Source organism: Saccostrea echinata, unplaced genomic scaffold, assembly GCF_033153115.1.
Source record: "Saccostrea echinata isolate AGI-Se365-2 ecotype Australia unplaced genomic scaffold, CSIRO_AGI_Sech_v1 ptg000053l, whole genome shotgun sequence".
Lineage (NCBI taxonomy): Eukaryota > Metazoa > Mollusca > Bivalvia > Ostreida > Ostreidae > Saccostrea > Saccostrea echinata.
The window spans coordinates 2,604,705-2,630,000 of record NW_026889802.1 but is presented as its reverse complement, the minus strand read 5'-3'; the positions used below and the strand labels follow the sequence as shown (position 1 = coordinate 2,630,000).

General features: G+C 35.7%; 2 protein-coding genes and 1 pseudogene across 2 annotated transcripts in view; 2 read left to right on the top strand and 1 right to left on the bottom strand.

Annotated features, from left to right (window-relative positions):
* LOC133204386 (sodium-coupled monocarboxylate transporter 1-like) overlaps positions 1–6,178 on the bottom strand; it is a 25,638-nt gene extending 19,460 nt beyond the window's left edge. The window contains exons 1-7 of the mRNA XM_061340104.1: positions 5,493–6,178; positions 5,225–5,290; positions 3,896–3,947; positions 3,716–3,783; positions 2,590–2,744; positions 2,358–2,498; positions 2,107–2,236 (exon numbers count right to left, since the gene is read on the bottom strand). Coding sequence (XP_061196088.1) covers positions 2,107–2,236; positions 2,358–2,498; positions 2,590–2,744; positions 3,716–3,783; positions 3,896–3,947; positions 5,225–5,290; positions 5,493–5,864 — 984 coding nt within the window. The 5' untranslated portion in view covers positions 5,865–6,178. The remainder of the gene's footprint in view (positions 1–2,106; positions 2,237–2,357; positions 2,499–2,589; positions 2,745–3,715; positions 3,784–3,895; positions 3,948–5,224; positions 5,291–5,492) is intronic.
* Positions 6,179–6,335: 157 nt separating this feature from the next.
* Positions 6,336–19,331, top strand: LOC133204440 (uncharacterized; annotated as a pseudogene).
* On the top strand, positions 10,116–10,883 carry LOC133204388 (ADP-ribosylation factor 1-like). The gene has a single exon (XM_061340106.1). The coding sequence runs from the start codon at positions 10,187–10,189 to the stop codon at positions 10,808–10,810; it is 624 nt and encodes a 207-aa protein (XP_061196090.1). The 5' UTR covers positions 10,116–10,186; the 3' UTR covers positions 10,811–10,883.
* Positions 19,332–25,296: the final 5,965 nt, after the last annotated feature.

The window sequence follows — 25,296 nt, the reverse complement described above, 5'->3', positions numbered from 1 at the left end:
GGAACCAATAGATAGAATACTATCGAAAACACAGCTACTATATGCTTGTGCCCCCTTAATAATAACTCTGATGACCCTTTTTTTTTGGGGGGGGGGGCTTGTCAAGGAGTTTTTGGTAGTTGATAGTGATGAGCAGTAGATAATTAATCTTTTTCATGATTGCTGGTATCATGTAGATATGCAATAAGGTTTCGGGGTTTTCATTTTTATCCTGGGGGTCTCTGGGGATATAAAACATTTTTTTTTCTTCAAAAACTCCTCTTACCCATATCATCTTTAAAAATATGATTAGTGGACTGTAGATTTTCATACTGAAGCCAACTGGGGGTCAAAAACCAATGTTTTTTTCTAAACCTAAAAAATCCCCATATTTCCAAAACTTCACTTAAATTTTACTCAATAGCTTTATAACCTTTTGGAATAGAATTGGTGGTGTCCTGTATATGTGCATTTAGGTTTAGGAACATTCATCCCAATGGCCAAATGGGGTCGAAAAATGACGTTTTTCTACAAAAAATTAGCTCCCAAAATTCCTATTTTGGAATATGACTGTTGATGTCCTGTTATTAAGAATTTTCATCTTCATCCGGAGACCAATTAGGAGCAAATTTTTTAAAAAGAGTAAAACCTTTCTAAATTTTATTTTGAACAGAATTTATGCGTCATAAAATTCTTTAATTTAAGATTGGTAATTAGTTTATTAAATGAAAAACTGAAAGACCCATGCACCACATGCTCATCTCAGCAGTTTATGATAAATTTTTATATGTAAATTATAGAATAACTATTGCGGCTTTTTCACTAGTTTCCGAAGTATAAGGGAGAGTCAGAGTGCATTAAACACTTAAACGTGAAGATATTACGGTCTTGTGACAACTTCTACAGTAGTATTCTATGGGGGTTGGAAAATATTGTAATAATCTCCAACAGAAATGAAAAATATTTGTTCTGAATATACCACCTTCTAGTTAAAACGGGAAAACATGTCAGAAAAACTGTCGAAATTATTTTACGCATGCATTTAAGAAATAAAACCTTAACTTTATTAAAGGTTTCTGGAATTCAATAATCGAATTCAAGAATCGAGCACCATATCCTTTCTTGCCGATTCTGGATTATGAGAATCGCGGATTTCCTCGGAAACTTTTCTGGAACATTTCTGAGTTGCATCACCAATATCATTAATTCTGTATGTATTTGGACATATACGATATACATACACACTGCGGTAAATTAATATGTATTTATTAGAAATGGCAATCAAATACAGAATGGGCAATCAGTTAACCGGAAGACTTTCCTACCGATTAATCGGTTAATCATGGTGTCCTTTCTGACATATTTCATTTTATCAAATAAAATCTATTTTATTTGACAAAATGAAATATGTCAGAAAGGACAAAATTAATCTAAATTTCTTGACATGCATATTTTTTTCTCTATATATTCAAATAAACAAATAGAATAAAAAGGGGATAATAAATAAATATTATGACTATTATTGATCAGAACACTGCATATATTTTATTTCAATGGGATTTAATATATATATATATATATATATATATATATATATATATATATATATATATATATATATATATATATATATATATATATATATATATATATAAAATATATGGGGTATTTTTGATAACCAAAATTTAAAAGATCTTTTTATTTGTTTCGTTATTTTTTTTAAAATAAAGATAGGACTTTTCTTTCTGTAAATTACACAGTTTATGATTCAATCGCGTTAAAAAGATATAAAAAAAATTTAAAACAATTACTGATTTTTTTACCGACTTCTGAAAATCTAAATTTTTCAAACTTTTCTGACTGTTACCATGGCAACCAAGACATATAGCAAGCAATTTTATTTGATACATGTTTCTGGTGCTTGGTTGTAAAGTTAAATGAGTTTAATCAAAATCGGTGACCATGCGTCGCCAAAAAAGTAATGGATACAGAGAATATTATATAGAATGTATAGGTACATATACCTTAAATTGGTAATATAGACTAAGAGCAAACAGCCAAGTTTATTTCATGTACAAAGCAGTGTCATTAACCTAGGAATATCAAGTGATCATGTGAGAGACTTACCTGGTCGGAAGCCGAGATTAATCCATAGGTCTTTGGGTCACAGGTCTCGTAGAAGGCGTAAATCACAGTACCAATCATAGCGCAGATGTACAAAATGATGCACAGTCCTGGCCAATTCAACCAATAAGCTCTACCGAAAAGGAATACCTACTAATTTATTTGTATTCATATCTTTTATTATGTGTTTATTTTTGTGCTAATAAAGAGAATATGAAATGTAAGGAAGGCTTTGCTTGCAATATCTAACTTACATTTGTGCTTTCTTTAAGGTTGAACACGTGACCGCGCGTTGAATTTGAGCTTGATTGGCGCCATACACGGAAAGCCAGGTGAAGCAACCCCCAACAACACAGGTCCAAAAGCTGTGGCGGATTGCAGGGTCAGGGTCAAAACTGAAGATAAATCAATCATAATTTATACATTACGGACTCAGTTAATTTTTAAATAACTCTTTTAATATAGTTTTGACATTCAAAATCTTACTCAACAAAGTTGATGCGGCCGGATACCACGGAGCGCTCCCATGCCTTACCGAATCCACCCACCTCTATACTGCCCTGAATTAGCACCGCTAGTAGTCCTGCCATCATCATACCTACCTGAAAGGTATCGGTCCATAGCACGGCCTTCATCCCGCCCTGTGAAGCAAAATACGGAGATCCATGTCAGTTCTGATACACCATTTAGTGTATAATTGGAAAATGTGAATTCATAGATTTTACAAGAAGATCGCATCGATTTTGCATAGAGGAAAGCCCCACTCCTTCACCCCACCCCATTCTTCGTTAAAGACCATTTTATTACTGTTAATAGTGAAAAAACCAGTATAGTATGGTACAAACCACATGTGCTTAAGGACAGGACCCCCCTTCACAATATAGACCCTCGGGCCTTTTCGACTTTTTTTCAATGTCATCTTTTTATGACTTTTTTGTGGTCTTATCCATATCATTAATCCCAAAAATTACCCAAAAGTCAAAACAAATATTTAATAAAAATTCCTATCCCATACACTCTTGTTATTTTTATGTATATGACATATTTGTTATCTACATATAAAATCAACAATGGTTGGTTTTATATGTAGAGTGAGATAGGATTTTTTATAAAATGTTTGTTTTAGGTAATTTCTCGGACTGGTGGTATGGATTGGGACACAAAACAACGTCATAAAAATTACCTACCACAACATCTTGCTCCTACCCCCCTCTCCTTCCGGACAAACCTCATCACCTACTACCCATAATTCCTCACTGATTGTTCAAAAACTTGAGTACTGTTCAGATTTCTTCTTTCTAAGAATTCCAATTAAATTTTATCATTGTATTAACTTCTGTCCGAATAAGTTTTATGCTTGTCGAACAGATTTGTTTTTCTACTACCCCCCCCCCCCCTTTTCAGTTTCCTGATCCACTTACCGTTTTGATATTAAATGTTCAGTATGTGAAAATTTACAACATCTTTCTAAAAACTAAAATCAACACATGACCAGCTTTATTGATATGTTGTAATCCATTACTCTTCTTCCAAACCGATGAAAATAATATTAAATTAATTACATAGAACGACAATAAATAGATCTATGTGAACATTGTTCCAATATACTTACTATAGTTGTGTAGAAAATACAGACTAAGCCTACTGCCCAAATAGAACCCCATAGTGTAAAACCAGTCACTGGAAAATAAGTACAAAACCATGTATATTCTAAATGTCAAAATTATTATGTTAAAAAACATTCAGGTTTATGTCAACAGCATTAAACTTCTAAAATATCACCCAAACTGACCTGCATTCAGAGCTAAAGATGGCGCATAAAGCACAATGGACATGTACAGAGTCTGGTGGAAAAAAAACAATTACTTCATTAGTAAAACCTTTTATGATAAACCTTATGATAAACCTTATAAACATATGGTAATTATAAATGTGTCTTATACTGTCAGATTGTGAAATTCTTCATTCGTATTAATTTATTATAATCATGGCCGAAACCAATGTATTCATTTACCTATGTATTAGTTTTCTGCCACATTTTTAAGTGAATAGTGCTACCACTATCGGGGCAACTTCCAAAAAAAATCTGACAACTTCTTAAGATTATCTTACAAGCAAAAAAAAAAAGCTAATTTACTATACAGATCCTAGAATTTGCCAGTGCTCGGCTTACAACAACAAAAAGTGGGGAGAGGGGGGGGAGGGGGCAACACCAGCATCTAAAGGAAAATTTACGTATAGAAAAATATTATACTCAGAAAAAAAAGTGGGGGGAGCCCCCCCCCCCCTGCATTCTACGGGCCTGAAGATTGTATAATAAATAGTACAAGGACTTCGATTTAGTAAGAGTGGGAGGTGAGATCTGATAGGCTGTTGCACTTGCACGACCATAAACATTTCGTGCAGTGAACTCTTTCTTTCTCATCTCACTTCATGCTCGTTATGCTTGCAATTTCCGAAAAATTATGTAAAATATATAGGGACTGTTGTTGATAACTGCTTCCGACATCAAGTAGCCGTCCTTAATTGCTTACTGGTTACTGTGAGTGTTTTGGTAGGCTTAAAATTAATGATAATCGGACCAATACAAAAAGTTTTATTTAGCTGATCACATATCTTCCTGGTTCGTAAAACTTGATCATTTACGATAACCCCCCCCCCTTTCTCGAGACAAAAGTGGGAAATGAAAAAGAAATTCCTATTTGTCCATCTCTCTTTTCCCCACTATTCCACATCGTAGACATGGAGAGAGAGAGAGAGAGAGAGAGAGAGAGAGAGAGAGAGAGACTAAATTTGTAACAATATCAGGTTGCGTAAGCGTTCGTGATTAAGCAATAGTAGAGATAAAAATCCAAAGCATGCTTTCATTTCAGATGTAATCTCTGACCCAAATCTACTTAATTGAAAACATTTTTTCTTTTGTAAACAGCGTGCGTTCATTTCGAGCACTCTCTCCTAAAGTCAGTTATTCAGGAGTCCTAGCTCAGGAGCAGAAGCCTTGAGCGTGATAGAAGTGTATTTGAACTGCCTGGTCGCTGTGTAACTTGAACTAAAAATATTGAACAGCTGTGGCATTATAAACTGTTTTGTGGATGAAGGTTTTCACCTGTACACTACTCACCATTTGAGTTACATATATAATGGCACCAATCGTCCTAGAAATCTTCCCGAACCGATGTTCCAAATACTGAAATTAGAGTTTAATGATATTCATTACATAGATTGTGTGATTTCCAGTTACGTTGGCTTATTAATCGGTTGTAATAAGGTATTAAGATGGTTGTATCTTGGCATCTTTTTGGGGATGGTATATCTTTATAATATATTTCAAACCATATCTTCATGTCATGTATTATTTGCTGTGATAAATATGCAAGCGCAGATTTTACCTCATATGAACTGGTTACGCGAAGTCTGTAAAATACAGGCATATAAACATGGGCTCCTCCAAGAATAACGAAAAAATAGCCCAGGCCTATCCACCAGTAAATCGTGGTGTAGTTGTACATTTCTGCAGGGGTCCCCAGGAGAGTGATAGCGGACATGAAACTTGCCAGGAGGGACAAAGCCACTGGTATTGGGTTCATGTCTCCTCCAGCAAGTAAAAAGTCCTTTGTGTTAGATTTCTGCCTGTCTTTGATGGCATAGAATAATCCAATCCCTGCAGAACAAAACAGTAATCCTGCAAAGAGAATATAATCCACAATCTGGAATTCATTCTTCTGTCCGGTCTGAAAACTGTACAATCGCTCTCCCGCCATAGTTCACCTTGTGTACTACTTAATATCTGTGTCAGCTGCGCGACTGTCCCAGCTATTTATGAATGACAAATGAACGTTACTACAACCTCTTTAGATTTATAGTGTATGTGACTCGTGTGCTCAATATTTTGAACTGTTGAAGCAGCCGCCCCAGCGACCTTCATAGACATCTGGAGTGCCGTGCACTATATACCTATTTATTTTTAGATCGAAATTCTGCGGTAAAACAGATAAATTTTAATTCCAATTTTATCGGCGCTGCATATTTTATCAGTAAGTCCGTTGAGACCCGTCTTATCTGTTTAAATAAACTTGAGGATTTTTTCGCATTGACGCAAGTGCTTTTGTAACTCGACAACATAGTGTAACATGAAGTAAACAGTGCATTTTATTTTACATCGGGCTCGATGTCCACATGAGATTGTTTATTTACTTTGGTTACATTACTTCCGATTTTGCAATCTTTATTGACGTGGAGGAAGTGACAGTTTTAAATATAGAAGCACATAGATATGTAGGTACACTGGTTATTCAAAGAAGACAAAATGGGGAATTTGGCTGGTATATTTTGCCGACGTGAACAAGTGCGGATTTTGATGTTGGGTTTGGATACTGCCGGGAAAACCAGCATTATGTACTATCTACATCTCGGAGAAGTTGTCACCACCATTCCTACCATAGGATTTAATGTGGAGACATTGAAATTCAAGAATCTGGACTTGACAGTATGGGATGTAGGAACTCGGGATAAAATGAGGCCACTCTGGAGGCATTACTTCCAGAACACCCAGGCTCTGGTGTTTGTTGTGGACAGTGTCGATAGAGATAGAATTACAGAGGTGAAAGAGGAACTCCATAGACTTCTGTCTGAAGATGAACTGAAGGGTGTTCCTATTGCTCTTGCTCTGAATAAGAGAGATCTTCCCTACTGTATGACGAAAGAAGAGATACTGGAAAAATTAAATATTAAGAAATCCGGAAAGATCGGCCTTGTGAAGCTTTTCTGACGACAATCAGACCAACTGACGAAGTGAAAACGGAGTTCAATGAATTAATGGAATGGGTTACCGAGGAAACAGCCAAACGACGAAATGGACTTTCATTAATAAATCCAAAAGTGGATCGATTTTCTACTTACATGTGGCAACCGATTATGAAAATGAAAAGCATGATGTTTGATTGACAGTATACATTTTTATTTCGTAAACAACTTTTGATCAGTTTGTTGTCTTGATGCAGATAATAACATTTTACAAAATACGATTATTTTTGGTCACTGACTTCACTAATACGGATGACTGGATAAAGCTGATATATAATGGGAATCACTCATATTTGAATCAATTGTGTTTTTTAAAATTGATTCTAAATCTATATTAAAAAAATGTCCTTAACATCTAGAATGTCTGTTGAGAAGTGATGCATGCTGGACAGAATTCAGACAAATTACCCAAACCTTACAAATCTTACGATTACTAGTATTCAATTGTTTACATCTACTTTTGCAAGAAAACAGGTGAAGTATTTATCATGATGCTTTTTGAAAAAAAAAAAAATAGTAGCGTTTAAATTCTGTATACACTAAAACGATTAATTTGTCATTTTCTATTGTAAATTAGTATAAGACATTTACATGAATGCATTGATTTGTCTCTTTTATTAAAGACTTCTTTAAAGGTTCTTTTAATATATAAAATCACCCCCTAACAAAAACTGTATAACAAAACGACTGGAGACAGCTTTGTCAATATGTTAATTCTTCATTTTGAGAAATTGCATAACTGGCTAAAATATTGGACGCTTTTATACTTTGAAAGTTGTATTGGTGTTTTCACAGGCGCTTGACGTTTTTAACCTTTCTTTCAATAAATAAAAAATCCCCCATACTATAATAATAACAAGGTTATTATTATAGTATGGGGGATTTTTTATTTATTGAAAGAAAGGTTAAAAACGTCAAGCGCCTGTGGGTGTTTTCTGGTAATTTGTGAAGCACTTGATTGAAGCAATATTAGTGCATGATTTATGCACAAAATGCATGGGTGGTTTATCGGAGCTCTTAATTTAACGCTATACTTTTGTATTTTCCATTTGTTGGTTACGGTGTATTTTAAAATGTTATGTTCGATTATGTGGGAGATGGAAAGGGAGAGCCAGAGCGCTCGAACCACCGACTCCAACCTTGCCGAACGGCAGATTTTGTAAATTTTAAGAGTTTAATTTAAAAAAGTTTTCTGCAATTTCTTTAAGTCAAAATTGTACTTGAAGAAAATCAAGTCGAGAAATTTCAGTAATCAATTCATACTGTGTCCGATTGTGTTCATTAAATTTAAGCAAGTTTAAGAAAATACGGGGACTGTCTTTATATCAGTAAACGATAACAAATTTAACGGACTCCGGGTTAGAGAAAAACATAAATACTCTATACAAAGAAGACATGCGTAAGCTTATTTATAACAGACCAAATTCACAAAAATGAGTGAAAGGGAGTTTATCAATTGTCAACCATTTACAGGGTATAAAGTGTAGTTAAATTCAATTTAACATCTCTATTGTTCAATGTGTTCATTGTTCATTGTGCCATGATGCACAATTCATGTATTTATTTATCAATGACGCTATAATTGACAAGTGTTAACAGGGTTTATCTGATAAAAATAATTCACGAGTAAAAAAAAACTTTCGCTAGCAACTATAGATGATAGTTAAAGCTATATATGGCGTGTCTGAGCTAAAAAATAAAAATACAAGATCGAGTGCAGATGAACTTAATATTTGTTATTTACGTTCAAATTAAAATTTTCACCTATTTTGAGCTTGAATATTCCCACGTTTCTGTAGTTAAATTGACTTTAAACTGTATCTCATATATAAATGCGGAGTCGGTAAATAAATAGGTTATTGTTTTAAATTTCTAATATTTATGAAACGCGATTGATTTAAATTGTGTAATTTACAGGAAAGTGCTATCTTTATATAAAGTAATAAAACAAATAGAAAGATCTTTTTAATTTTAGTTAGTCTGAACTTATCAAAAATACGCCATATATGACTTTAATATTACTGTATGTGACTCGGCTTGTAAGGGTTTCTAATTCATAACTAATAAATAAACATTGTTTAACGTTGGAAAAGTTTAACGACAATAACTCGTTTTGTATCAGGATTTTTTAATATGATGCTATATTTCATAGCTCGATCGAAAACATATATACCTTACAATTTTTACTGTATTTATTAGTTTTTTTGTAAAACTGTAGCTTACTAGTGTGGATTACAGTTTACAACGTTAATTATGAAAAAAAATATGAATAAGGTTTAACTCGAAACACCATATCCCAAAACCATATAAATTATTGTTACACTATAGTTTTATCATTTTGTAAATTTGAATTTACCGGTTGGCAGTAAATATACAAAATTTACAACATGATAGTTTGCCACCAAAGGGTATAAAGACATTGATATCCGTGATATGAAGTTGTCCAACACTGGATTTATTCTAGTCATTATGACTGGAAAGAGTCTCCACCTGTATTTAAACCAGTACGTAAAAACAGCAGTTCATTAACAGTAAAATCATACATAAATATCCTACAGTGTTCACGAGGAATGTGTTACTGTAACATTAATTTTAACAAGGATGAGAAGGAAGTGTATTAATTACCTTCTTCTATTCAGTTTTCTCAGTGGCAAAAATAAACAACAAACAAATTAACATTTCTTGTATGGTACCATATTTTTTAATCTACTTTCTAGATACCTCGACCGACACAATTTTTCAATCATTAAGTTTTGTTCTCTTGTTTTCTTTTTCCTAAGCTTTTTGGGTAATTTTCAGCTTCGTGATATTTCTATTGGTGGTTTTACAGCGTGACAAATTTTCCTTATTCATTGATCATATGCTTCCTTTTATTAAATATAAGAACTAATTTAAGTAATTTTACATCCTTAATTATGTCATGCGTTTATATGTATAATTTTCAGTGGCGGCAATACGAGCTTCATTTATTACTTTTATCTACAACTACAGAGTGATTATCTCACTCTGTTGTATTCTGATAAACTTTATTCCTGGCATTTTTCAAGTAGTTATTGCAATTCACGAGAATTGTTCAATGTGTTTTTCAATACCTCAGTGTAACAGACTGCAATGAATAAGGTTCAGGTCGGGCTCGGTGTTCATACTAATATCATATAAATAATTTACATTGACAACATATTATTGTACACCTGTAATGGATGACGTGGAACTAATGCATGTAAGCTGCAAAGTGATATTGAATACATAAAATATGTCTTAATCATAATTTAGCAACAGTATGGGGAATTCATCTGCTAAGAGACATCCTGTGAGGATTATGGTGTTGGGATTGTACGACTCGGGTAAAACCAGCATTCTACACTATACTAAACTTGGAGAAGTTGTAACAACGATACCCACGATTGGCTTTAATGTTGAAACATTGATAAACAAGCGGTTGACTTTGACTGGATGGGATGTTGGGGGGCGAGATAAAATTCGGCCATTGTACAGACATTATTATTCAAACAACGACGCCCTCATTTTTGTTGTGGATAGTAGTGATGAAGATGGACTTGAAAGAGCTAAAGAGGAGTTAATGAGACATTTGTCTGAGCCCGAGTTGCAGAATATTCCACTAGCCATAGCCTTTCATAAATGGGATAAACCTAACCACATGACAATTTCAACGATACAAGATGCGTTTGGAGTGTCAGAAATCAGGAAACGTAGACCTTGTGAGACGTTCGTGACGTCAGTGATTTCTGATAATGGAATGGAACTTCAACAAATGTTATACTGGGTCTATGAGATCGTTAGAGAAAGACGGGGTTCTGTAAAAGAGACTCAATCGACAGAGGCACGATCTGTAGACTTCATGGAACGGGCTTTGGCAAAGCTCAGAACCCTGTTGCTTAATTGAGTCAGATTAAGACACTTGCTTGGAAAAAATTATTGACGCATAGGGGGACGACCAATGTATAATTCTTAGGAGGAGGGGGGGGGGGGTGAGAGATTTTTAAAATAAATAATCTGTCCTCGACTGGCAAGAAAATGAATAATCGGTCCTTGGCTAATGCTTCAACCCCCAACCCCACCCCCAATTAAACAGAGTATGGGCGTTTTCCTTTTTAATATTTGTCCCAGTCAAACTTTTTTAAGTGAAAAAGAAAATAAATAATCTGTCCTTGAATGGCATGAAAACAAATAATCTGAATTGCCAGCCCCTCCCCTTTCAGAATCAAATGTTTGTCTCCTCGAAGAATGTGAAGGTCTGTATCATTGTTGTAAATTATAAGGTTCTTACGATTTTTCTTGCTGTTATAACCTTTTTATTCTTAAAGACCTTCCGATTATTAATTTCATATTTTTTTTTATTATGCTTGTTCTGACATACATGTATATAAAATATTAGTTTGCAAAAATAAAGTGAAAATAAATTTTATTACAAGTTAAATGGACTTCATAAATGGAGAGACTACATACTGGGAGAGAGTGGTATATATGAAATATGGAGATAAGGAACAGTAATCAAGCTCAAACGTCAATTAAAACAATACAAATCGGGAGTAGAGCAAAAAACCTCTAAAAGCATCAGAGGTGGGATCAGGTGCCATTGAGGAGTAAGCATCCCCTGTCGACCGGTCACAATCGTCGTGTGCTCCTTGTCATGGTTGGGCAAACGAAAAAATCCGCAGACTATTCAGTGTGTAAATATTGGCCTACGGGTTAGTATGAAAAACGTCAATCAGCATTCGACTTAATGATAGATTGTATTTGCTGACAATATTATTTTATCGACCGTAGAACATGGAAATGTTGACTTCAAACAAGACTGTTGATGTCCTTGTTTCATCAACTTGTTTGTCAAATGCTTGCCTTGTTTTAGAAATTTTACGTAGAGCTGCGTATCGAATCAACTGGCAGACATTAACTCAATATGCAGGTGATAAGGGTATATTGCTACATAGATAAGGGAAGCTGACGATAGAAAAGTTGAATTCATCACTTTTATGCTAAAGTTTTGTTGTAAGGTTACCATTATGCCCTTTTCTATCCTTCTTTTTGCATTTCTTTAAGCCAGCAGTGAGGACTGTAAGTGGGAAGTGACAAACACACAGACGCAAACACCAACACTAGAAGCATCGCACAACATTCAGCAGATATTGAGGGGATTCATACCTCGTACAGAGCGGCAATGTCGATGACCAGCCAAAGGACTGGCAGTTTCTTTTTGTTTTGTTGTTTGTTCAATCTGCTTATTAGATTTTCATTTTTAATTCCAAGCACCAATTGAAACAGGCAGACCGTGGCGTGTCAACATCTAACTGACTTGGGGTACACGGTTTTAGGCTAGCGAGACGGTGACAAACTTATAACACGAGACTGTTATTACCCGTATTGGTTCTTTTTTACTGGTGCAGAATTTTCAGTCTGCTTATCAGATCTTTATCTTTAGTTCTTTGAAGTGACCTCTCCAGGGCGTAGGCCTGTGCAGATTTGTATGGAAATCCTGGGTTACTCAGATGTCAGAACCTCCCTCTCAGCCTTGCTGGCATTTTATGATGAAAAGGACAAGCTGATACGGTCGGACCATCGATGCAACAGGAATTGTCGGAGGATATCACAGGGTTCGCCAAAATGCCTGCAGGGCTCCACTCTGGGGTTTTGTCAGGGGTTACTCCCATGGCTACTGTTTAATCCTGAATTCTTATTTTCGGGTTTTTCTTTTTCCTTGAGTAGTTGCCTCCTTAGGCTTGCGGTCGCTACCGACCTAGTTTGAAATCAGGGTATACTTTCTTCTAGACTAACCGGTCACGATAGCCTAGTAGTAGAGCATTCATTTCGTGATTGGGAGGCCCGAGTTTGATTCGCTTTCGCTGCGCTGCTTCAAACCTACAACGTGAATATTGGATTACTGTTCATCGCCAAGCTCCCGGCATTGGAAGCGAAAGTCACGGGTCTTTCGGATGAGACTTTAGAAACCGAGGTCAGGTGTCACGGTAGGCGTTGCTACGATAAAGAACCCTCAATGCTCAATGACCCTGTGAGGGCCGAGTTTAAGTCTAAATTTGAAGCCCTTCACCGGTTTATGGTGATGTCTCTAAATGAGTGAAGACATTCACGAATGGGACGTAAAACAATATAAAATCTGTATACTAGACGAGACTCCTTACTAGGGTACGAAGTCCAGTCTACCCCTCTGTAATTTTGCCTGGGTCTAAAAAGTACTCGGTATCCATCTGCTATCACGGGGAGGCACTACATAAGACATGTTGCGGAAATAGTCTGAGTGTAGAGAGGGATTACACGTTCTCTTGCCAAGGGCTCGAGGCATACGAATGCAGGCTTCATGGGGTTGATTTTGTGTATGGAACAACTCTTTATTTTATCAGTTAAATTTCCAACCAAGGAGACTGCACGAATTATTTCCCTACGCCTCTTCACCTCTGATTGAAAGATTGAAAATCCTCCAAGTGTTCTCTGAAGAATTAAGTTTTTAGTTTTAATTTTTCACATGTAAACATATTCAGCATATACGCCCCTACACTATGTGTTCCATACTTGTTCAAAAATGCATTTTATGAGGAACTTGATTCAAAGATTGGAGAGTTTTCTCTAAAAGGGGAATTATACATGCTTGGTGACTCTAAAGCTCCGGATGGTTCAGAATACAGTTCCTGGTCCTATGCATTGGGCACTTTGGAATTGGCAAGCTCATTGAGAACAGGCAGCGACTACTTGAACTATGTTCCAAGCATATTATTCCATACCAAACCACATCAAAGAGTGGCATGGAGGCATCCCAGGTCAAAAGCCTGATACAAGCTGGACCTTATTATCACTAAGAGACCATTCGTCAGAAATTTGCTTTTCACATGCACCTATTACAATGCAGTCTGCAATACTGACCACTCCTTAGTCAGCAACAGAGAACACATACAACCAAAATGTAGCCCTTGATCCGAGGAGAAAGGCCGTCCATAAAACAACACTGATGGAACATCTTTGCGAGGTCTACGTGAGCAATTCACAATAGCATTAAGCGAAGCCCTTGTGAATTGCCCAAAAAGTGAGAGCAACATTCACTTGATATTACATGCATATAAAAAGCATCCTACCGAGGAAACACTTTATGCCTCAAGAACAGCAATGTACAACGGGTCGCTCGAAAGTATCCAAATGACCACTTGTTGAACCTGTTTCGTGACATCCAAATCTCTACTATAATATCCGATCCATTTACTAGAGGATGAGGAAAGCTTTTGCTCTTTGTGCATGCAAGATTGTCCCTCTTAAATCCACATCAGGCGATATTACTGACAGGTAGAAAGATGGGCATAAAATGACCAAGAAATTTATTCCAGAGAAAGTATAGTCATCGACTCAAACATTGAGAGTGCTAGTACCATTATTCTACCAATTATGGATCTTTTGAAATACACCACCATCCACTGAAGAGCTTACAAAGACTATTGACATGCAAACCAATACTGCGGAATCTCTCCTCTCAGCATTGTTAGAAAAGTCTTTGTTCGTGTAGTATCAAGACTCCAACGATTAACGATTAATGTGGAATCAGCGCGGTCAGATCAACAATCGACAGGGTGATCTCCCTCTGGCAGCCTCAGGAAAAATGCTGTGAACAGAAACGACATTTGTACCTTGCTTTTATTGACCTGATAAAGAATTCAAACTGATCATCAGAAGGGGTTCCTCGCTTCTATACAGGATTGGTTGTCCTCCGAAGCTCTTAAGTATGATCATGTCCTTTCAAAACGGCATAACTGGCACTTTCCAATATGATGGATCAAGCTAAAATCCCTTCCAAATCATAAATGGTGTTAAGCAAGGATGTGTGCTGGCACCAACAATCTTTGGCATCTTTATTTTGTTGCTGGTGCAAAACGTCTTCAAGAATGAAGATGGCATTTTTCTCCACACTAGGAGTGATGAGGACTTCTTAAATCTGGCGTCACTCAGAGCAAAGACAAAGATATACAGAGGAGGAAGCACTGCAGTGGCATATCACCTGCTTTGCTGATGCTTGTTATGAGTTTAGGCTCATTGCCGGCCTAATGTATAAGGTAAAGATACCGAACAGTGATTGATCTAAAAAAAAAATCCATAAACAATACAAATATGTGAAGAGGGCATAAAACACGGACCCCTGAAAATTCCTGAGGTGGGATCAGGTGCCAAGGAGGAGTAAGCATCCCCTGATGACTGGTCACACCCGCCGTAAGCCCTGTGTATTAATCAGGTAGACGAAACTATCCGTAGTCAATTCAGTACAAAAACAAAATCCTAACAATTGGTATGAAACAAGTCAGCCAAAATACGATCCAATGATATGTTATATTTGTTAACAAGGTCACTATAACGACTATAAAATTTACGAAATGCTTACTTAAAACGAGGCTGTTGAAATCCCTGTATCATCAACATATCAGTAAGTAACCTGTCTCGCTTTAAGATTTGATCGTACTCAGAGCAAGCTCTTGGGTAGCGATTAGGTTGGGAGACATAAACACCATAGGCAGATGCTAGTGGAATATTGCTACATAAAAAGGAAAGTTGACGATGGAAAAGCTAAAGTCATCTCGTTTGTCATACAATTTAGTTGTTAATTGGCCTTTATCGTCTATAGTCAGTGAAACATTTAAACCATCTACATATGAAAGAAATGTGGCAGACTCTGTGGTTGTTTTCAAGTTCACTGGGATACCGGGTGTATCGAGTCGACATACGAATGAGAAATAACTATTGTTAATTGATAAAACATCGTCGATATATCTGAATGTCGAATTGAAGGCCACAGCTAATGTTTTCAGTTGGTAACAACATTGTCTTTGTTTGTAAGGCTCACTATTTGAATTGTATATTAGAGGAACTAGGATTTAATTCTACGGGTGGAAATCCAACTTACATCCATACCTCCCTTTCTAAGGAGGAAATTCTTCAAAATCATATAACCGTTTTAGATACTTTCAATATTCCCAACAATCAAATGAATTTGAATTACCATACCTTTACTGGATTCCTAAACTTCATAAAAATCCTTACAAACAAAGATACATAGCGGGTTCAAGTAAATGTTCTACCAAGCCCCTTTCTTTACTCCTCACTAAAATATTTACTGTAATGAAGGAGAAACTTCAGGAGTACTGTACAACAGTATATTCGAGTAGTGGTGTAAATCAGATGTGGATACTTAAAAACTCCAAAGAACTTTTGGAAAATTTGAAATCACAAAATTTTACTAAAATCAATAGCATCAAAACGTACGACTTTTCAACACTTTATACAACCATATTCCACGATAAATTGAAGTCCAGGCTTTTTGACATCATAAACAGCTGCTTTTTCAATAAAAATGGAAATCGTAAATATACTTACCTTGTCATTGGTCATTTACAGAATTATTTTGTTAAAAAGCACTCTGGTTGTACACACAAGTACTCTGGAGTTGACATTAAAAAGATGCTTGAGTTTCTAATTGACAATATCTATGTGGTTTTTGGAGACCAGGTCTTCCAATAATCTATTGGAATTCCCATCTGTACCAATTCCGCCCCGATATTAGCAGACCTATTTTTGTATTCATATGAAGCAGAATTTGTTCAAAATCTTTTACGTGAAAAGAAGAAAACACTTGCTGTGACCTTCAACTCGACATTTAGATATATCGACGACGTAATGTCAATTAACAATTGTTATTTCCATTTTTATGTCGACACGATATATCCCGGTGAGCTTGAGGTAAAGATACCACAGAGTCTGACACATCTGTTTCATATTTGGATGTTTTATTAGAAAAAGACGTTAATGGTAATCTAACAACAAAGCTTTATGATAAACGTGATGACTTTAACTTTTCAATCGTCAACTTCCCTTACTTATGCAGCAATATACCCTTATCACCTGCATACGGGGTTTATATCTCTCAGTTGATTTGATACGCAAGAGCATGCTCTACGTATGAATAATTTCTAAAACGAGTTAAGTTATTGACAAACAGGTTGATGAAACAAGAATATCAACATTCTCGTTTAAAGTCATCATTTCGTAAGTTCTATGGTCGATACAATGACCTTGTCAGCAAATACAATCTATCATTAAGTCAAAGTCATGACAGGGAGCACGTGGCGGGTATGACCGGTCGGCAGGGGATGCTCACTCCTCCATGGAACCTGATCCCACCTCTGAATTTTTAGAGGTCTGTGTTCCCTCTGCTCCAAAATTTGTATTGTTTTATGGACTTTTGAGCTTGAATACTGTTTGTTATCTCCATATAAGCAAAGTCATAATTATTTAGATTTAGAAAGAAACATTCTCAGATAGTGTAGATTCAAATCACAGGTACTTGTGGACAGGACCCCCCCCCCCCCCAACCTCCAATATGCCCCACAGGTCAAAAAATATTTTTATGTATTTTTTTCATAAATTATTCTTCTAGTACACATTTACCTAATACATGTCACCGAAATGTGTCACCCGATTTACTACGCTACTTGGTATCAATGATAACATCCTTTAAAGGGAATATTGACGACTACCCTCGCTCATCTCGAAAATCTTAAGCAGAATTTAATTCTAAAGAATCAATTTCGACTTCTTTATCAAAATTTTCCCGAACTTTTTCGTAGACCTCTGACTTTTCCCTTAGTTCTATAACACTCGGAACTCGAGAGTTACACGCTTGGTGTCGTTTTTGCATCACTTCCGTAATTTCTACTCTGACATTTCCAAATCTTGTAGCATTTTTCACGTTTGACGATGAATACTCGGATTATTATGGGATGCCTGGGCAATTAAATAGCACGATTAAAGACAAAAATATCTACCGAAACAAGATATCATGACACATTTCGGTGACATGTATTAGGTAAATGATATTTCGGGCCTGATATCCAAGAGGGGTCCAGTGTAAACAAATGGAAGTGACTTACCTTCTCTATTCTATAATACCGTGGGTATGATTTTTTAGTAAAACGTTAATTCTGCGTTATTTTTTTGATTTTTCTTATGGAATACATTGTAAATGTGTACTAGAAGAATAATTTATGAAAAAAATACATAAAAATATTTTTTTGGTTTGTGGGGCATATTGGAGGGGGGGGGGTCCTGTCCACAAGTACCTGTGATTCAAATTTGTTCAATTCATGGCCGCTAAGGGTAGAGTGGGTGCACAATATGTGATCAAAGTTTTACAGAGGAATATGTAGGGAAAAATCTGCTGATGAGGAACAGGGCCATAGTAAATCGGGTGAGCGATATGGCCCATTGACCTCTTTAATGGTTCATGTCAAATTACAGGCCTTTCTAATGAACGTCTTTCGGTGAAAATTTGCATATACGTTTTCTCATGTGACATGCTGACCCTGTCCTACCTTCACCATAGAGGTCATGACTTAAACAACCTTCATGAAGATGCTGTTGCATTAAGAAGGCTTAAAGCAACCCTGTCGATTTTGTAGAGATTTTAGAGATCTTTCCCTTCTACTCCTAAGTGTCACTCAATCAGTCAATGTGGCCATCTCTAATTCCGGGTGTCATTATTTGATCAAATAGGCTGCACGTGATCTAGGACGCTTGCATATCAGTATGACTAATCGTGGAACTGTAGTTTTTTAGAATATGTAAAAAGTACGTTATTTATTCCATTATAACAATTTGACCACCTATTATAGTGCCCAATAGGTCAAGACCTATACAGTAGGCTATTTTACATCTGACTCGAGGTCCATGTAAGATTGTTTATTTACTTTGGTTACGCCATGAGGGATATGTCATTTATGTAAACTATGAATGGGGAATTTGCTGGTATAATTTGCCGACGTGAAAAAGTTTTGATGTTTGGCTTTGATGCTGGCGGAAAAACTAGCATTCTTTACCATTACCATCTCGGAGAAGTTGTCACAACAATTCCTACTGTAGGATTTATTGTGAACACATTGAAATTCAAGAATCTGGACGTGACAGTATGGGATGTAGGCACTCGGGATAAAATAAGGCCGCTCCGGAGGCATTACTACCCGAACACAAATGCTTTTGTGCTTGTTGTAGACAGTGTCGACAGAGATAAAATTATAGAGGCGAAAGAGGAACTCCATAGACTTCTGCCTGGAGATGAATTGAGTGATGTTCCCATTGCTCTCGCTCTGAATAAGAGAGATCTCCCCAACTGTATGAGGAAAGAAGAGATAATGGAAAAAATGGAGATTAAGAAAATCCAAAAAGATATGCCTTGTGAAGCTTTTCTAACGACAGTCAGACCAACAGACGAGATGGAAAAGGAATTCGATAAATTAATACAATGGGTTTTCGAGGAAACAGCCAAACAACAAAATGGACCTGCATTAAGAAATCCAAAAGTAGATCGTTTTCCTGCCTACATATGGCAACCAATAATGAAAATGAAAAGCTTTATGTTCGATTGATGACAGTAGTCAAAAACATTTTCTGGAATGAATGGCCTTGCCTTGAAGATGTGCAGTAGATCATTTTATCTTGGGGGCTATTGAGGGTCGAAAAAGAACTCCTTTTACGTTTTTCCCAGTAGACAAGTCATCTTTTGGAATATGATCGGAAGTTTCCTGTAGATGTATAATAAGGTTTTGAAATATATTTCAATTGGGAGGCTAGAGGAGACCGAAAATTGACGTTTTTCTATAAAAACCATGTTGGACCAGAACTTCTTTTACATTTTAGGCAATAGCCAATTCATCTTTTGGAATATAATTGGTGGGGTCTTATAGATGTGCAATAAGGCATCAGACTTTTCTTTTCACCTGGGAGACCAATTAGAAGGCGAAAACAACGTTTTAAACCAAAATCATGTTCCCAGCAACCTCTTCATATAGATATGCAAGAAGGTTTTTGGAATTTCCATTTTCATCAGTGAGGCCAATTCGGGGCAAAAATTTAACATGTAACTATAAAAAAACTGTTGTTGTTTCTAGCTTCTCCGGTTACTCAGGTACGAAAAAGGGTACATTTATCCTCACTATTTACTGTTTTGTGACAGCATCTTGTTATTTGTTATTAATCTGTGTTTAAATAAATTTGACCCGATATTTCTATTAAAATGTCCTTAAGCTTAATATCAAGAAAATTTTATAAAACGTGATGGAAGGAATTCAGAACATTGATCCAAATTATTCTATTGTGCAACTTTAGATTATCAATAAACCTGAGAAAATATTACGTGTTTAGTTGTCGTAGCCACTGATATTCAATTATATTACACTGTGGGACATGAAGACCGGTCCTCGGATGAGATCGTATAAACCACGCAAATCTGATGCACCAGATGCGCATTTCGACAAATGATGTTTCTTCAGTAACGTTGGAAATTCCGAAAAATTTAAATAACAAAACTTTGAAGAGCTGAAAAGGGGGGGGGGTGCCAAAGACTGTAGCAAAATACGTCGAAGGATCAGAGCTATGCAAGAGGCAGATGAACCTTAATTTTGAAATAAATTTCTAAATTTTACCACAGCAATTAAATATATATCCGTATTTTCAAGCTAGTACCGAAGTACTTAGCTCCTGGGCTGTAGAGACCCTCGGGGACTAACAGTCCACAAGCCCTCGACCATGTGTTATCAATATGTGGAGATAACAAACAGTATTCGAGCTTAAAAGTCCATTAAACATTACAAAAGAAGAGCAGAGCAAACCTGGACCTCTAAAACATCAGAGGTGGGATCAGGTGCCATGGAGGAGTGAGCATCCCCTGCCGACCGGTTACACCCGCCGTGTGCTCCTTGTCATGATCGGGTAATAACAAAAAAATTCGTCGACAATTCAGTGAGTAAATAATGGCCTAACAATTGGAATGAAAAAAGTCAGTCAGCATTTGACTTAATAATAGATTGTATTTGCTGACAAGGTCATTGTATCGACCATAGAACTTTCAAAATGATGACTTTAAACGAGACTGCTGATATTCTTGTTTCATCAGCTTGTTTGTCAATAAGTTATCTCGTTTTAGAAATTGTTCATACGTAGAGCATGCTCTTGCGTATCAAATCAACTGAGAGATATAAACCCCGTATGCAGGTGATAAGGGTATATTGCTGCATAAGTAAGGGAAGCTGACGATTGAAAAGTTAAAGTCATCACGTTTATCATAAAGCTTTGTTGTTAGATTACCATTAACGTCTTTTTCTAATAAAACATCCAAATAAGAAACAGATGTGTCAGTCTCTGTGGTATCTTTACCTCAAGCTCACCGGGATATATCGTGTCGACATAAAAATGGAAATAACAATTGTTAATTGACAATACGTCGTCGATGTATCTAAATGTCGAGTTGAAGGTCACAGCAAGTGTTTTCTTCTTTTCACGTAAAAGATTTTGAACAAATTCTGCTTCATATGAATACAAAAATAGGTCTGCTAATATCGGGGCGCAATTGGTACCCATGGGAATTCCAATAGATTGTTGGAAGACCTGGTCTCCAAAAACCACATAGATATTGTCAATCAGAAACTCGAGCATCTTTTAATGTCAACTTCAGAGTACTTGTGTGTACAATCAGATTGTTTAGCAAACCAATCAGATTTGTTAATTACACAGTAAAAATGCACTGTGATTGAATAACTTGTCATTTGTCAACATACTTCACAAGCCCCAATTGAATAATGATTGCATCGAATATACCCAGTATAGCGGGATTTTTTTTTAGCGGGGTGCTAACTATGGCTTATTTTAGCAGTGTAGCAGTAACCCGCTTAAATTTTAAAGGTGCTTAGACACAGATTTGAACTTAATATTTTCTCAAATTTTCTGTATAATATCACGACTTATATATTGCAATAGCATTTCACACGAAAATATAATTAAAAACTTATTTTATCTGGAAATTATTGGAACTACGAATTCCGGGACGCGTTTGATTAACACATCTTTGCACTTGCACAAATTTCGAATTTATCCTTAATATTTAAGAAAAGAAGCGATTTTGTTATGTATTAATGAAAAATATTACATCTATAATCCAGAAAATTCATAATAGAAATGTTTGAAAGCAAAACCAACTCACAAGTATTATCAGTCCGTACTCTGTGATGTGTACAGAATTTAACAAATTGAACACACCCGTGAAACGTAAACTGTTTTTGTAAACAGGACACGAGCTCTGTTGTTGTTAATGTTTACGATTCACCGGGTGTGTTCAATTGTTAAACTCTGCACGCACCACTGAGCACGGACTTACAATACTGTGAGTGGGTTTTGCTTTCGAACATTTCTACTCTGAATTTTCTGGGTCATACTTTTAATATTTTTTATTAATACACAACAAAATTGCCATTTTTCTTAAGTATTAAGAATAAAATTAAAATATGTGAAAACGCAAGGATGTGTCAATCCAAAGCGTCCAGAAATTTGAAGTTTTAATAACTTCGAAATGAAATAAGATTTTTATTCCATTTTAGTATGAAATGCTATAGCAATATATAAGTCATGAAATTATACAGAAAATTTGAGAAAATATTAACTTCAAATCTGTGTCCAAGCACCTTTGATATCCCTTTTGAGTCAGGACTCCCGGGATGGGGCCACTTTAGGCGATCAAAGTTTTACATCGGAATACATAGGAAAAATCTTTATAAAATTCTTCTTCTCAAGAACAGTAATTCATGATGTCATATTTGTATGGAAGCATCCTCAGGTAGTGTAGATTAAGTTTTGTTCAAATCATGAACCCCGGGGGTAGAGTGTGGCCAATATGGGCCATTAAAATTTTACATAGGACTTCATAGGAAAAATCTTTAAAATATTTTTTTTCAAGAACGGTAAAGTCATGATCATATTTGTATGAAAGCATCCTCAGGTAAATTTAAATTCAAGTTTGTTCAAATCTTGATCCCTAGGGGTAGGGTGGGACCATGATGGGCAATCGAATTTTAAATAGGAATATATAGGAAAATATTTTCTTCTAAGATCAGCAAAGACATGTTTAGTCATATTTATATGGAAACATCCTCAGATTCAAGTTTGTTCTAATCATGACTCCTTGGGGCTGGGGGTAGGATGGGGCTACAATATATAATCTTAATTTTACATAGGGATATGTAGGGGAAAAGTCTGATGAAGAACGGACGAGCCATAGTTACTCAGGTGAGCATTGTAAGCTTTTGGACTCTTATTTTTTGCTTGTCAGATTTTTTTTTGTATGGAGGTTGCCCCCTCCACTTTTAAAACCGTTGCTAAGGGCCTTTATATAAGGAAGCCCATTTAGGACCTATCAAAAATATTTTTTAAATCGATGTGACGAATTGTCAAATTTGTTAAAACGACTGTGGCCCCACCCTATCCCAGGAGGCAAAAATTTGAATAATTTAGAATCTACATCATGTCTGAAAGCTTTTGCACAAGATTCTTTTCCTGTATATTTCAATGAAAAACTTCGATCCCCTATTATGGCCCAATCATACCCTAAGCCTTGATTTGAACAATTTAAAATCTAAATGATATTAGGAAACTTTCACATAAGTTTCAACATTTCTGGTCCAGTGCTTCATAAGAAATTTTTTCCTCAATATACTTCTATCTCCTGGGTCCCACCTTATCCCCAGGGACCATGATTTAACAAATTTAGAACCTTCACTACTTTCACATAACTTTCGTTTTTTTTTCTGGTCCAGTGATTCATAGGAAGAAAATTTTTCCTGTATAATTCATTGTAAAACCTTGATCTCCTATTGTGGTCTCACCCTATCCTAGGCGGCCATGATTTGACCAATGTGGAATCTACACTACCTCAGGAAGATTGCATATAAGTTTCATCTTTTCTGGTCCTGTGGTTCATGATAAGATATTTTAAAAGATATTCATGCCCTGGCATGAATATGGCCGGGGCATATAGTGTTTGTCATGCCCGTCTTCCGTCCTTCCGTCACACCTTGCGTTTAGCTCGGCTTCAAAAAAAAAACTATTCAAGATATTTTTATTAAACGTCATATGCTGATACATATTGATAATCTATTCAAGTGCATCAACATTTTTTGACCTCGATCTTTCCTTTGACCTTGACCTCGCTTCTTAAATTTGTGTTCAGCTTAATTTCAGGGAAACTTTTCAAGATATTTTTGTCAATCCATATAAGCTGATACATACTGATGAGAACTATTCCACTTCATCAACATTTTTTGGACCTTAACCTTTCCTTTTGACCTTGACTTCACTTTTCTTAAACTTTGGGAACATAGTTCATAATTTTTTTTAAATTCTTGTAGAGAGTTCAATACTTATTCTAATCATGCAAATAGTTTGCAAAATTGACTTTAAGAAGTGTTTAAATAAGAACTCGTAGACAGCAAGCATTTTCGATATTTCCCTGACGTAAGCTAAAAATCAAAGAGACAGAAAACGCAAAATCGAAACTTGTACGAAAAAAGCAGCTTACTGTTTGAATGCAATAATTAGGTAAACATGGTCTATCCTTGCAGCCGGAAGGAGCCACAAAAGGGGTATAAGGTTTTATGTTGAAATGTATAAGGAATTTTTTTTTGAGTTCCTTACTGTTATGAACTACAATGCTATAAATTGTTCATCAATTTTGCGTTTCATATCATCTGCATTGTAAACTGATACACTTTATCAAAATAAAAACCTCAAAGAACATTTCCTATTCGCTGTCCACTTTAAGATTCTAAACTCTTTGAATTACAGGAATATTACAAGGTCAGAGACTGCAACTCCTTTCGTAAATATCAGTCTGTTTGGACTTCAACATTTTTCCTACACAGTATGCATTACATTTCATCAGAATTCATAGCCATCCGATTCTATAAATATTACTTTATGGTGATAAACTTTAAAAAAGCAGTTTCATAGTTTTACATGTACTGTGAAACAAAACTCAGATGAACAATTCTTTGTACATCGAAAAATGATTCCCATTTAAAGGAATTGATGTTCATGCAGAAACTTTGGATCAATGCGTGTATATTAATGTATAAAATAACGCTTGTAAACTACAGTTTACAACTGATACATATACAATGTAGTTGTTATATCAATTAACTAAATAATATTGTTCCATTCACTTATAAATGTGCATTTATCTGCATTTACAAGTAAACATTCTCCTTATCAATTTGAGTCACTTAAAGTGTCCTATGAATATAACTTCAGTCTGGCTTATTTATCCATTTCTCTTTGGCCACATAACCTACATCAAGTGATACCAAAGTCAGTTCCGTCACTATCGCAGGCAAAATATGACTCAAGTTTATCAGTTGAATATACTACTATACATGTACAAATCACATTTTTGGGGACTTCATGACCTACAATCACATTTCATTTAATGTGTAAAAAGAAGGCACGGTTTTGGCTTTTTGTGCCCCTAAAAATTTAATGTTTTCCAAGTTTTGAAACTGGTTTAAATAT